This window comes from Doryrhamphus excisus, linkage group LG23, assembly GCF_037039965.1.
Source record: "Doryrhamphus excisus strain RoL-2023G ecotype Guam linkage group LG23, RoL_Dexc_Guam_v1.1, whole genome shotgun sequence".
NCBI lineage: Eukaryota > Metazoa > Chordata > Actinopteri > Syngnathiformes > Syngnathidae > Doryrhamphus > Doryrhamphus excisus.
The window spans coordinates 2,624,604-2,638,620 of record NC_136379.1 but is presented as its reverse complement, the minus strand read 5'-3'; the positions used below and the strand labels follow the sequence as shown (position 1 = coordinate 2,638,620).

Below are 14,017 nucleotides of genomic sequence, written 5' to 3'. Positions count from 1 at the left end.
GCGTTTGGGATAACTTGCACTGAGTCTCTTACAGCGCTGTAGAGGAATTTTGGCCCACTAATAGTTGTTGTCATCCAGGCACATTGGAAGATTTTCCAGCAGAGCCGTCCTTTTAAGGCCATGCCACAGCATCTCAATAAGACTCAGGTCAGGACTTTGACTAGGTTACACTAAACTTTTTTTCAGCCACTCAGTGGTGGACATGCTGGTGTGTGTTGCATTATTGTCCTGCCGCAGAACCCAAGTTGGTTTCAGCTTAAAGTCACAAATATTCTCCTCTAGGATTTTTGGTAGACAGCAGAATTCATGGTTCCATTTATCACAGCAAGTCTTCCAGGTCCTGTAGCAACAAAACAGTCCCAGACCATCACACTACCGCCACCATATTTTACTGCTGGTTTGGTATTCTTTTTATCTCGTCAGATCACAGAGTATTTCCCCAAATCTCCCGGTGATCATCGAGATGTTTTCCGGCAAATTTGAGATGAGGCTTAATGTTGTTTTTATTCAGCAGTGGTTTTGGTCTTGGAACTCTGCCATGCCGGCTGTTTTTGCCCAGTGTCTTTCCAATGATGGAGTCATGAACACTGACCTTAACTGAGGCAAGTGAGGCCTGCAGTTCTTTGGATGTTGTTGTGGAGTATTTTTTGACTGCTTGGATGAGTTGTCTCTGCTCTTGTGGGGTGATTCTGGTTGGCTGGCAACCCCATGGGAAGGTTCACCATGTTCAGGTTCATGCAGGTTTGGAATTGTTTTCTTCCTTAATTGCATAAAGTATATACGTATTTCATGAGGTGAAACATGTGTGACAAACATGCAAAAAAGATATCAGGAAGGGGGCAAACACGTTTTCACAGTACTAGATGTATGTACTTGCTGTTAATTGGCTTGTGGCATACAAATTTAAGGATTTATTTCAGCAAAGGGAAATTGAAATTGAACTCAATTACAGTAAATCTGTGGGTGATACATTTGCACCTTTATTTCAGTTACATATGTCTCTAATGATATTTTTTTTAATACAAAAAAATCTCTGGTGTTCCTGAGTACCACTAGATGGAGCCCGCTTACCACCAGAAGTACTTGTACCACATTTTGGCTTACAGTAACTATGACAATCACAGCCCCAATAATAAAAACTGAATACAAACCAGGCACCCAATTGGAGCCCGATCCTAATTTAGGGATTTCTTTTAAAAAAAACGTTCTTTTACAAAAGGTAATAAACCTCATTTGTGTATCTGACACTATGATATTACAATACAATGTTTGATGCAGTTCATGTGTTGGCTGGCATTACAAAAAACCAATATGACATTGTGCAGGTGTACCTAATGTGGTGATCCTGTGAATGTGTGACATTATCCATGCAGCTGCGCCACATGAAGTATGGACATGCAATGGACTAATATGTTGTGTCGTCTTGGGTTTAGAGACCGTTTCAGGCGCAGAAGACAGCATGGAGACAAACGAGGCGGCAGCAGCTCTCCTCAACATGGAGTCCCCAAACAACATACTGGACGAGAAGCGCATGCGTAAGACGACTTTCTATGGACATATACTGAATATAGAAGGTCCCGCATGATTGATTGATTCCTCTCTGTACCCCTCCGAATGCTCCTGCTAGCTTTCATTGACATTCATTCAGAGGTTCCACTCTATATGAAAATGTAAAAAAAAAACCTCACCCAAGTCTGAAATGAGTCCATATACAGTACTTTAATTTTACGGCGCTTTTCGACATTGCTTTAGTTCACACCTACGGCACTCTGTTGGAGTCGGACCTGAATTACGCCCCGCTGAGGCCTGACCACATGGAGAACAGTGCCCTTGACATGTCACTGGACGAGGACACGTCATCCATGGACGAGATTCCCCCAAAGTGTGCCTTGAAGCCGCAGAAGAAAACCAAAGGTGAGCATGCTGTACAACACAACGTGTGTGTGTGTGTGTGTGTGTGTGTGTGTGTGGGTTTATGGTGATTTTCTAACGCATGACCTCTCCTCAGTGAGGAAGCCCCGGGTGGTGCGCTCCTGCTCCCCCATCTCCACCCCTAACCTGCCACTCAGGAAGAAGAGCAAAGAGGGCAAAGGTAAGCCTCCATAACAAGTGACTATCCAATCAAAATCAAGGTCCCTATCCCTCTTGTGTGATGATCTGTGTCACCATGTGGAGGTGGGGGATAGTGGGCTAGGGGGGTTCGTCTGAATGATGGCCTGCAGGGAGAAGATTGCAAGCTTGCGGGCACATTGATGCTCCACTGATGAACCCTCATTGCACCACACAGGGTGACACCGCCAGCGCTGGCGGGGTGGTTTTAGTCTCACACATATACATCAGCCTGTCATGGCGGCTGGGATTGAAGACACTACTGGGGAGAGCGTTACTGTTTTTAACCACCTCTGGTTAAAGCCTGCCACAAACTAAGAGTAATGGACACACAATGCAAGGTCGAACACAGCCATTCCAGGATGCTACTGATTTGTTGAGATTCACATAGAAAATTAGAGAAATAGTCTGTCCCAGTGTCAGGCTGCCTCTTTTATTTTACTCAGGCAACACCTGAAGTGACAATTTAACAATATTAGCTATTATGCAAGTAGAAATAAGTAGTAAAATAAGTTAAATAAGTTAGCCACTGTTCACTGAGTTTAGTTGTAAAAATACCAAATACAAAAAAATCAATAACATTAATGACGAGTAAAGAAATTGTGAAATTAAGTGATTTGTTTTGCAGATTTGCCCAACTCAAACACCCTAGTGACACAAGTGTAAAATACACAAAATAGACAATAAAAAAGGACAAATAATAAAATTACATTGTTAATGTCACAGGATGCGCCTCGTGCAAATATTTTCACACTTCTGTCACGCAAAAGTGTAAAAAGAACTCATTAGTATTAACATTTAAAAATGATAAAACTATAAATGATGCCATTTTAACTGGATGAAGCAATGCCAGTAGACATTGCGTGTGAATGCAGAAGAGCTGAAGTAAAACTGAAATAAATATATGAAAGTTGGCAAGTAGAATGAACGTAGGAGAAGTTTTGAGCTGAAGCTGGACTGAAGTGCTGTGGAAATATGCTGAAATGTCGACTGAATGTAAGAATAGTTTGGATGCTGCACTGACATACTGTTAAAATGTGAACCATGTATAAAAGGTCTTTAGAGAACAAAAACGTGCTAAATATTTAGTCAGAGCTTTTTAGCAGAACTAATAACCTGGGAGACCCCCTTGCCCAAGACCCGGGCTTCTGGGCAGAAAGAAAACACGGAGAAGGCAGGGGCACAGAAACAAGGGAGTGGAACGTGATAATCTCTAAAAGTTATAAAGGTGACCTTTCACCAGTCATGGCTACCAATTAATTTCTCCATTTGTTTTTGACAGAATTGAAACGTTGTTAGAAACGTTGGAAAGTAAGAAGGAAAGTAAGAATGCAGACTGAATGACGAAATGTATAAAGCGATGGGGTGTGGCTCTCCGGCTCAATCAATCACAATTTACTCTCTGCTCAGTTCTATTAGTCTAGTACAGGTGATGATGATGAGAGGATATTGACGACATCATTTAATAAAACATGATTCATGTCTACACAGGAATTGAACCAGGAACTCCTGGGTTGGGAATGAAGGCCGCTTCCCCCTGAGCAATGTCACCTCTGTAGAATCAACAGAATGATTCAGTAATGGAAAATGCTTTTAACCAAATAAATTGCCCATTCATTTTCAATGGGAATATTTGCACCGGAAATGGGAACTTGCACTAAATGTGGCAATATTTTGATAATAGCATGTGCAAAGCTAATCCTGAAATGCTCGTGCCATATGCTGACGTCCCGCAACAGTGTTTTAAACTCCAGTTGTTTGTGTAACCTATACCTTAGTAAAACTATGAATCGTAAAACCCCAAGAGCGGTAGACTGTAATTCCAAAAGTGAAACCTTTTGAGGTAAACCCCTAAAATATCGACTGAATAATAAATATAAATATCTTAGCTGTGTTTCGATATGAAAAAGACAAGCCCAATGTCATTTCCCATCCTCATTTGCAGGCAACACCATCTACCTGTGGGAATTCCTCCTGGCTCTACTGCAGGACAAGAACACCTGTCCTAAATACATCAAGTGGACACAGCGGGAGAAAGGCATCTTCAAGCTGGTCGACTCCAAAGCCGTCTCCAAGCTTTGGGGCAAACATAAGAACAAGCCTGACATGAACTATGAGACCATGGGAAGGGCGCTCAGGTAAGGAAAAAAAAGATCATTTCACGTTTTTTTGCTAGTTAAAGATCCTGTATTTGACAGGAGCACTCTGCTATTTTAGGGACCTCCAGAAAAAATGCTAGTCAAAGATCCTTTCTATGGCAGGAGTGCTGTGCTGTTTTAAGGACCTTCCACAAAAATGCCAGTTAAAGAGCCTCTATTTTTTTTTAATCTCCAGCAAAAAAAAAACGCTAGTCAAAGATTCTCCATATGACAGGAGTGCTCTGGTGTTAACCAATTTGGATTTGGCTCCCTGGCCACCACTTGCATATCAGTGAACCACACTGTCTGCTTTGTACTGTAGGTACTACTACCAGAGAGGCATCCTGGCTAAAGTGGAGGGTCAGCGTCTGGTTTACCAGTTCAAGGAGATGCCGGCCGACCTGGTGGTGATCGAGGACGACGACGCAGATGGTCACGAGTACGGCAACCAAAGGTCTACCAACGGCAGGGCGATCTCTCGCGGGAGCTCCAAAGGAAGAGCCCACGGTCACCACCAGGTGTCAGTGAAGCAGATGAAGAAGGAGGCCAGTGATGACCAGGACGTGGAGGCTGGACAGACAGCTCAGCAGCTCCTTCAGATCCTGCAGGCCAACCAGGAGGCGAATGTAGCTCAGGCTATGAGGTAAATGTCTTACTGTCTTCATCGGAGTCCACATTGTCATTATGTACCATGTAACTTAAGTCTAGTCTTTCTAGGGCCATCAGTGCTTCCACTTCACTCCCGATGGTTTTGACCTCCCCCACGTCCCTTCAAACCATGCCCCTCACCACTGTCCTCCCCAACGGCGACTCCACCCACTCCTCCCCGCCTCGAGTCCTCCTCCACTCCATGCCCCCCAACAACGATGTTCTCACTCTGCAGACGACCAACACCCTTCAGGAGGGCCTCCCACATCAGCTGCTGGTTGCCAGCCACAGCCCGTCCACCGTCTCCTCATTTGCCGCTACTTGCACGTCCACTGCGTCAGGACTGCCCCGCCTGGTCACCATCAACACCACATGCGGGCAGACCATGGTGGCGCAGCAGCCCGGCACCGTCATCGCCACCGTGCTCAAATCTGGCGAATTTTGCAGCCTGCAGGTAAAGGAGGAGCTGCTGGACTCCAGCTACTTCCAGTCCATGGTGAATGGCGATCCGTGCCTGGCTAACACTTTGGCCAAGGAGGAGATGGATGAAGCGGAGCTGCAGTACCGGACTGTCATCATCGATAGCAGCCACAACCAGGAGGGCCAAGAAGTTGGGAGTGAAGCTACCTTCAATGGACATGCTTCCCAGAGCAGCAGCCCTTGTGAGGGCCTCACCCCGGTGGAGGAGCTGGAGGTACGCGGGGAGATGTCCCTGCAGCCCGAGCAGGCCCTCAAAGGCCTGCAGGAGCTGCCTGCAAACTTTATCCAGATAAAGACAGAGCCTGCTGAGGCCTGACATTGTTTTTCTTCACAAGCTGAACCAAAAAAAACATGGACCTCCTTTGGACTTGATGGTGGCCGTTTTTGTTTTTGATCCAAGATCCGTTGACATGTTGCTCCTCAATGTTGCGCCGGTCAGCCTCAGGATTGAATAGTTTACTCACATATTTTTTATGATCATGTGCCTAAAGAAATATATCAAGGGAGTGTCTCTTCTTTTTTTTTTTTTTTTACAATGTCGCATTTCAGACAAAGACAAAAAAAAGGCTCCCCTGAGGAGAACAGCCATGGATGAAGCAGGGATGCCTGTCTACCAAATGTGCCAGTTTCTTTCTTTTTTTAATTAAAATCTCAGAGGACTTAAACGGTGAATGGTTTAAAAAAAAAAAGAGAGAGAGAGCGAAAAACACCACAAACCAAAAAAGGGGGGACTGAATGGTGCAAGAAAATGACTTTTGTGTGAGTGAATGCTGCATCACGTGGCGAGCACCCTGACCAATGGCTAGTTTGCCTTCATTTCCTAATACGCAAAAGAAAAGCTATGCATGTCCTCTCTAGCATAGGGCATTTTTTTGTTGAACCAGGACAGTCCAGTATCCACAACTCATGGAGTAGAATGCAGGCTGCACAAACAGAAAGAATTATAGATATAAAAATATATATCTCTTGCCTCTGCTGCATTACACTGTTTATATGAAATGGAATATACGCAGATCTCTGTACATACAAATTATAGAACATTGAGATTCAATTTTAAGGCCACTGCAAATTTATTTATTTTGTGAATTTCTAAATTCTGTATAAAAAAGGCACATGTACTATTTGTACTATTTACATGAGGGAAATACAAAGCATACAGCATCTATTATGACAGGAGCTTTATTTTTTCTCGAGGTAGCCTTACGGTATAAATGCATCTTTGCTTCAGTTGTTAGGTGCTAAAGTGCTCATTCCAGAATTTTATCCTGACATGTACTTGTTCTGCTGTCTGACTTTTCTTTTTAGTGAGCATTCTGTTGCTTTTTGAAAATACAGCAAAGTCAAATTACTTTGAATTGGCTCACTGACCCAACCCAGCGGACTCGGATGAATTGTTCAGTGACTAGAGTTAGCCGGTTCACTGCAAACACCACTGACTCAGACGATTCTGCTAAATTGAATCACAGACTCAGTGAAAACACTGCAGAGTCTTATGGTTCTGCTAAATTGATTCACCGACTAGCCTTAGCCAACTCGGATAACTCATTTGAACTGTGCACTGACTTGAGTCAGTGGGTTTACCGTAAACGCAGCTCAGCCGATTCACTGCAAACAGCACTGACTCTGATAAATCAGCTGAATTAAATCACCGCCTCGTGTCAGCAGACTCAGCGGAAAGACTGTGGACGCAGATGAGCCATTTGAATTGGTTTACTTATTTGATTCAGCGGACTTAAACACTGCAGGGTGAGATGATTCAACTGAATTGGTTCACTAATTCGGGTGATTCCGCTAGATTGAATCACTGATTCAAGTCAGTGGACGACCCGGAAACACCGCAGACTGAAATCATTAATTCGAATTGTTCACTGATTTGAGTTGACCGACTCACCGAAAAGACTTGCGTGGTTGGGCTGAATTGATTTTCTGACTCAAGTTAGGGGACTCAGATGACTCATTTCTCCACATGTAGCCTTACATACTTACATACATACATACATAATGCAGATTTTCTTGAATGTTTAGGTGCAAAGTGCTCATTCCATTATTTTCTCCTGGTTTCATTCCTTTTAGCAAGCATACTGACGCTTTGTTACTTCACCGTCAAAGAGTCCTTCAAGAATCATTATCAAAAGCATCAGTATGCATGTCAAATTTTGTTGTTTTTGGAACAAAAATGCTGTTTATTCAGTGCAAAGTGCCCTCTTCGCACCTGCTCTTGGATCAGTCGTGTAGGATTCTGTGCCTTGCTTATTTGCTGAGGTCAAACATCTGATTGGAACCCCATGGCGGGGAAGACGCAGCCTCATTGATCCATTGGGGTGGTATGGCGGCTAAATTGGGTGAATTTGGCCCTCAGGTGGACGCTGTGAGGACATGCAGACACGCTGATCCGCACAGCAGGTGTTCCAAGACAAGTCTTCAAGTCTTGAATGTATACTTACTGTTCATATACAAGCTTATGCAAGACTACGACAATCAATAACAATTACACTGGAGACTTTTATGTTTGTCTTTGCTGCTTTTATATTTCTATGTTTGTTTTTGCTCTGTATATATGTACATCCCTGTATGTAGACCGCCCTTGCCTTAAAGCACTGTCGTTTGTGACTGCTGATTGTCAATGGCCTCCTTCATGCTGAATATATATAGAATAGATTTGGAACACTTCCTGGATGTCTTTTCTTGTGTCACGGCAGTCACGCAAAGTGGCGATGGTGAGGTATTGTGGCAGGAACATCAGGCACACAACATTGTGAGTGAAACAGTAGCCACGTATACATGGACCCAAATATTCCAATTGCATTTGGTTTATTTGCTCAAATGGAAAGAATTTAACCTTTGTATACACCTCATTCCGAAAGAAAAGTGCCAATCCGAATGAACATATAATCGGATTCACAGGGGTGGAATATTCCTTTCCCCAATCCGATTGAGGTATCTTGTTGGCATGCAGCTTTCGGTGTGCATTCTACACTTCTACCCTCCATACCCTCCAGTTTTTCTTTAAAAAGAATATATATATATATATATATATGTGTGTGTGTGTATCCCGAATTTAGTTATAAAATATTAGCAAGATTGAATTTGATCTTTTCCTGTTTAAATTTATTCCAGTCCGGTGCGTTCGTTCAGCGCATGCTCAGATATGACGTAACATGCAGCTCGAGACGTTCTTCAGTTTTAAAAATGGAGGCGAGTAATCGGCACTGGACTGCTGCGGAAAGTTAGTTTTTGATCCAAACTAAATTTCAAGACTGGACGAATGAAAAACTGGCAATACAGAGTTATTCCAATCAGTGAAAGAAAAACTTGGGGAAGTCTGAATCACGTGATGTTGATGTTTACGCTTTACTGCGCATGCCCCATTGACTATCCTGTTTGATTATAGCAGCGCATGTAGACAAGAGATTGGAATATTCCTTTCCATGGATACCATTGTTTTCGGAAAAGTCATTGAGAAAGAATAACAACTCCTCATGTAAACGTGGCTAGTAAACACAATAATGGCTAACTAGAGCTGGTCAGTTGCCCAATCACCCCGGTTTGTGATTCGAATCATTACTCTCCAAATCTCCATTCATTTGAGTTGGACTCAGATGATTCAACTCCGGTTAGTGAACTTAGATGACTCATTCACTGATTCGAATGAGTAGAATCATTTGGATTGGCTCAATGACTTGAGTTCGGCGACTGAGGCGATTCATTTGAAATACTTGACTTAATTGATTAGTGGACTCAGATAATTGTGCTGAATTGGTTCACTGACTCGGGTTAACAGATCCACCTGAAACACTCAAATCATTGATTCGTCAATCGAGATGAAATCACTGATTCATTTAAACTCAGTCAGTGACTTTGAGTTATTAGAGTTAGCAGACTCACTGGAAACACTTCATACTCAGATATAAATTTGCAATCTTTTGAATTGTTCACTGACTCGAATCAGTGGACTCAGATGCTTCATTTCAATGAGTTCACTGAGTCGAGGTGGCAGATTCACTGGAAACGGCAGACACAAATGCTTCCATTCATGTGGTTTACTGACTTCAGTCAGTCAGGTGGTTTGATTCCCTTCATTTCAGTCCAGTGACTCAAGTGAACCAAATCGTTTCAGTGAATGACTCAGAATCAACAGTTTACAAAATGAACGGAATTCACCAACACTAATGCGAAGAACATCCGGGCTAAAGTGAAGGCTTACTTCTTCTGTTCACCACCTTATGCATATGCTCTTGATTACTGTGTTACCTACCTACCTGAGCTAATGAACCGATCCAAGGTGCTAGGATGCAAATGTTAAGCACCCTAAGAAAAGTCTACTGGATGTGTGCCATTAGCACCAACAGAGAGACTGACTGGTCTGTGTTTAAGATCAGCCTCTCTGCACTAGCTGTGGGCGGATGAATACATTACCATGTGACACGCCACTCACAGATGAAGACAGTCTGTCACCACCGTGTGACTTAGATTGATTCTCTGCTGTGCGTATTGTGGTGTGCTACTGCATCATGGATGTGCGTGGGTGCCTGAGGAAGCTGTCTGGCAGTGGGGGCTTGCCTACTGCGTGCCTTCGCTGTGTCCACGCCCACGTGCTACACAGCTGTGCACAAACACCATCTTGCCTGGAAGGTCCTCACTCAAGATCTGCAAGTTCAGGGGTTCATCGATTGGCTGCCAGATGGTGATTTTTGTTATGGATGAGTCAAATAATAAAAAGCGACTACACCATTCTCTTAGTTAATGAGTCAGAAACAAGATGGCACCAACCCCCCGAGGGGAGAAGGACTATTTCAATGTGGCCTCCAGTGTTGGTGTTTAGCAGGCTGCCTCTCACTGTGGGAGCAGTTGAAAGATGATGGCTGACATGATGGCGTCTCCAGCAAGGAACTGGAAAGAGTTTCATTGCAAAGACGCCGCTTATCAGAAGAAACTTGATAGGAACATGATTTATTCTATTGCCAAGAAAAATATTGACCACCCTCTTAAAATAATGGCCTTAGACATTTTTTATATAAATTAGTTTTTGGCGTAAATCATCTCTTGATAATGCTGGCCGTCTCTGGTAAAATTGTCTAAATTAGTGGTGGGAAAACTCCGGCCCGTGGCCCAAAATTTCACCCCTATATTCTTGCCACAAGGCATGTTGGGTAGTTTGGGGTACTCTTTCCCAACATTTTGCAGTCTGTCAAATTGCTGCTTGACTGCACAACATGTTACGGCCGTCCAGTAAGTAAACAAAGAGAAACGTTACAATACTCTTGACGTCCAAAGTGTTATTGCTCACAGCTCATACTGTTGTTGCCACTGGACTACCCAGCATGCTTTGTGGACACTTACAGAGTGTTCCCCGCCTCTCATCCAAAGTCAGCTGGGATAGGCTCAAGCATACCCCCGCAACTCAAAAAAAGAAAATGTATGGATGGAAGTTACTTGTTATGTTTAGCGCTCAGTTGTTGTTTATCACCTAGCATTGCTACTATGGATGATAATACAGGCATATGGAGGTATCAGTGGCCTCGTGGTTAGTTTGTTGGTCACATGGTCAGGAGATTGCATTTCAAACAAAAGCTCCTCATACACAGAAGGATGTATGTGTTAAGTGTTTCTTGCACCATGCATTTATTTGCTAATGAAATACAAGCCAACAACAAGGATGGGGCATCCGCCAAGCAGGTACGCAGGAGTAAGCCCCAACTCCATAACACTATGCCATGCACGTCTGAAAGCGTATAGAAAAAAACCCTCCATAATGCAGGCCAGGCCTTGACCAATACCTGCACCAAGAAAGCAGCTCTTGGCCACACTCTCCTTCCTGGCTAAACAAACCTTGATGTCCAAAATGTGGCGCAGGGCCCGTCTGTGGAACATGGCCCATTGCAGACTTAAAAGAAACAAAAATCTTGGGAACAAGTATGAACGTGTATTAAACAAAACAATTGCTGAAATGGAATTAAAATGATTAATTTGCCTTATACGCCACAAGCCACATTACCGTACTGGTGCAGTACTTGCAAAGCAAAATATTTTTGAGCTACTGTACTCCACCAATAAATATAGGCTTTCTTTTTGAAGTGTTTAAAACCAGTTTGCTGTTATTGAGACTGAAAGAAAATAGCCTTTCGATTGCATGGAGAGCACGATGGGCTGAGTACAACCAAGTACATCATTGTAGCTTTAAATGCTGGAATTGGTTGTTGTCTGTGATTGGACACAGAAGTACTTTTTAAGCTTTGGAGTCTAATAATGTGGCACTAAATACTCCAGCATTTCCTGTGAACGTGTGGTATTGTTGTTCACCTGTGTCTACTGAAGATGGCACTGTCATCACATGTCTTCCTGTGTGGAGAGGCGCTGTCTCTCCTTCAGGTCACTCGTGTGAATGCAGACCCGCCGCCTCCTCCTCCTCATACATACGTAGGTAGGTAGCTACACTTCCATCTCAACGAGAGCCAGGGATTATTCTCGATAAGTAACAAAAGGAATTAAATTGCTTGAGAGCTTCTCTTGATGATAGTAGTCCATCCATCCTCAAGGAGGATGAGAAGCTCCTTTGAACTGTGCTCACCTGTTAGACGAGAGACGTCCATCCTGCTTCTTCTCCTCATCAAAAATCTCGTAAACATCCACCTCGGGATGAAATAGAAGCTTTCTGTTTGGTCTGCGCCGAGTAGACAGCGGCAGTGTCGTATCTCCTGCAGACAGCAACCATTCTTGACCAACCACGGAAGTTCATACACACAACATCATTTCACAAACACTCCTCCAGTTGTAGCATAGAGGATCTTCGACTTGTTTCTGCGGGAGGTGCCTACAACAGCAGAGAGCTCTTGTCAAATAGTGGATCTTTGGCTAGTGATATCGTAGCAGGTCCTTAAAATGGTACAACTCTCCTGTCACATAGAGGATCTTTAACTAGTGTTATTGCAGCAGTCAGTAACAGCAACACTCCCATGTTGTGGACCTTCGGCTACGGTTGTTAGTGTGCAGTATGTTCTTAGTGTTCCTGTCATCCAAAGGACCTTTTCCTAGTCTAGGCAAACTAGGAGCCTGAAAACAGCCCCTGCTTTTTGTAGCAGTCCTTCAACACAGTGGAGCAACCCCCGTCAAGTAAGGATCTTTGACTAGTGTTTTTGCAGAAGATTGTTAAAAACAGCAGCGCGCTCTTCATACATAGAGGATCTTGGATGAGTGGCCTGAAAACCAGCAGAATTTCCCTGCCATGCAGAGTAGAGGGCCTTTGTAGTAAAAACAGCAGAATGTTCTTTTTATATAGATGATCTGTGACTTTATTTTTATAGTAGTTTCTCAAACACAGCAAAATTCTTCTGCTCAGTAGAGGATCTTTGGCTATTGTTATTGCAGCAGGTCCTTAAAAATAGCTGAATGTTTCTAAGGAGGATTTTTCACGACCAAGTGCTGAACGCTGCTGTCACATGGATGATATTTAACTTTCTGCAGTAGGATGTTCAAAATAACACTATGCTCATGTCATATATAACATCTGTAACTCTGTGTTTGCACTAGGTTCTGTCAAATAGAGGACCTTTTTTTTCCGAGCACTTGTTGTATAGCGGATCTTCTAAATAATACATGCTAAACATGTACTTGTTCTGATTAAATGTTTTTGAAAAAAGGAGTGCAATATAGGTTAACACAACATGCTAATACTGTGCTAGCTTATTTCATGGTGGAAATTAAGCTAACTGGTGTATTTCCACGACACACAGACTGGCAAGCTTACAAAAAACGGGTCACATATGGACACCCTTTTCGTTTGCTTCTCTTCTCTCACCTTTTCTCTCTTTGCCTTTTTGACTCCGAGACTTTATTTTAGGCCCCGGCGGCGTCGTTTCTCTCTGATCTACCCCAACGGCTGACGAGCTGCAGTTGGACAGCACAGTGAAGGTGGTAGTGGAACAAACCATTTCATGTAGCAAAGCGGGGGGTGATCAGTCTTTGTGGAAGATTACTTTTGGTTAATGTACTGCAGGTATTATTTTACAGGTAACTACTACTAAATACAAGGGTTTTCTGAGTATATTTAAAAAAGAGCAACATCAGAACATTTATTTTATCTATTTACTGGGGCCCTTGAAACTGTCATAACTCTTCCTTACGGTACCCCTGGGCGAAGTCACGCACCATGATGGTTTATGCTTGCATGGCAGTTGGGAGGCTTGTCTTATGGTGATGGCTGGACCCTGGATGAAACTATTGCTATTTTTATGATTTCCTATTGATTGTCTGGGCTCGGGGCTTCAGCCTTTTTGGTGGTTAATGTTGAACTGGTGTCCCAACAGACAACAGGAGGAGCGCTCAGTGAGCCATCTGCAATATCTGTATCAAGCAGTATTCAGCATCCCATTCAAATAGCACTCTCAAGGCTTCCATGGCAATTTACTCTCACAACGGCACAAAAGAGTCCTCAAGGTCCTGGGAGACTTTGGGGAGACAGACAACTAACAAGCAACACAGCTTCTCGTGAAAAAATGATCTTTTTTCCTCATTGCCATTGTGGAGCAGCAGCATGCAGAATGCTTTAATAATATTTTCAGTGATGAGGTGGAAAAAGTGAGAAATGAAGCACGCTGATTATGTGAACTTTCCAGAAGCGCCTCAGGGGGCTTCGGCAATGCACT

At 43.3% G+C, this 14,017-nt stretch overlaps 1 protein-coding gene and 1 long non-coding RNA gene across 10 annotated transcripts in view; one reads left to right on the top strand and one right to left on the bottom strand.

The window, feature by feature from the left end:
* Positions 1-8,045, top strand: part of elf1 (E74-like ETS transcription factor 1) — a 48,601-nt gene extending 40,556 nt beyond the window's left edge. For all 6 annotated transcript variants that reach the window (XM_058076298.2, XM_058076303.2, XM_058076302.2 and 3 more), the window contains exons 4-9: positions 1,434-1,535; positions 1,753-1,914; positions 2,009-2,092; positions 4,055-4,247; positions 4,570-4,890; positions 4,965-8,045. In XM_058076298.2, coding sequence (XP_057932281.2) covers positions 1,434-1,535; positions 1,753-1,914; positions 2,009-2,092; positions 4,055-4,247; positions 4,570-4,890; positions 4,965-5,691 — 1,589 coding nt within the window. In that variant the 3' untranslated portion in view covers positions 5,692-8,045. The remainder of the gene's footprint in view (positions 1-1,433; positions 1,536-1,752; positions 1,915-2,008; positions 2,093-4,054; positions 4,248-4,569; positions 4,891-4,964) is intronic.
* LOC144894906 (uncharacterized) lies at positions 183-13,308 on the bottom strand. 4 transcript variants are annotated; one of them, XR_013625451.1, is made up of 5 exons: positions 13,171-13,308; positions 11,944-12,070; positions 11,676-11,839; positions 593-760; positions 183-340 (listed from the first exon to the last, which is right to left on the bottom strand). It is a non-coding gene; the product is annotated as an uncharacterized LOC144894906 (long non-coding RNA). The 4 variants fall into 4 exon arrangements; XR_013625448.1 differs by having other exon boundaries at positions 11,676-11,816; XR_013625452.1 differs by having other exon boundaries at positions 11,944-12,186; positions 13,171-13,303.
* Between the last annotated feature and the right edge of the window lie 709 nt (positions 13,309-14,017).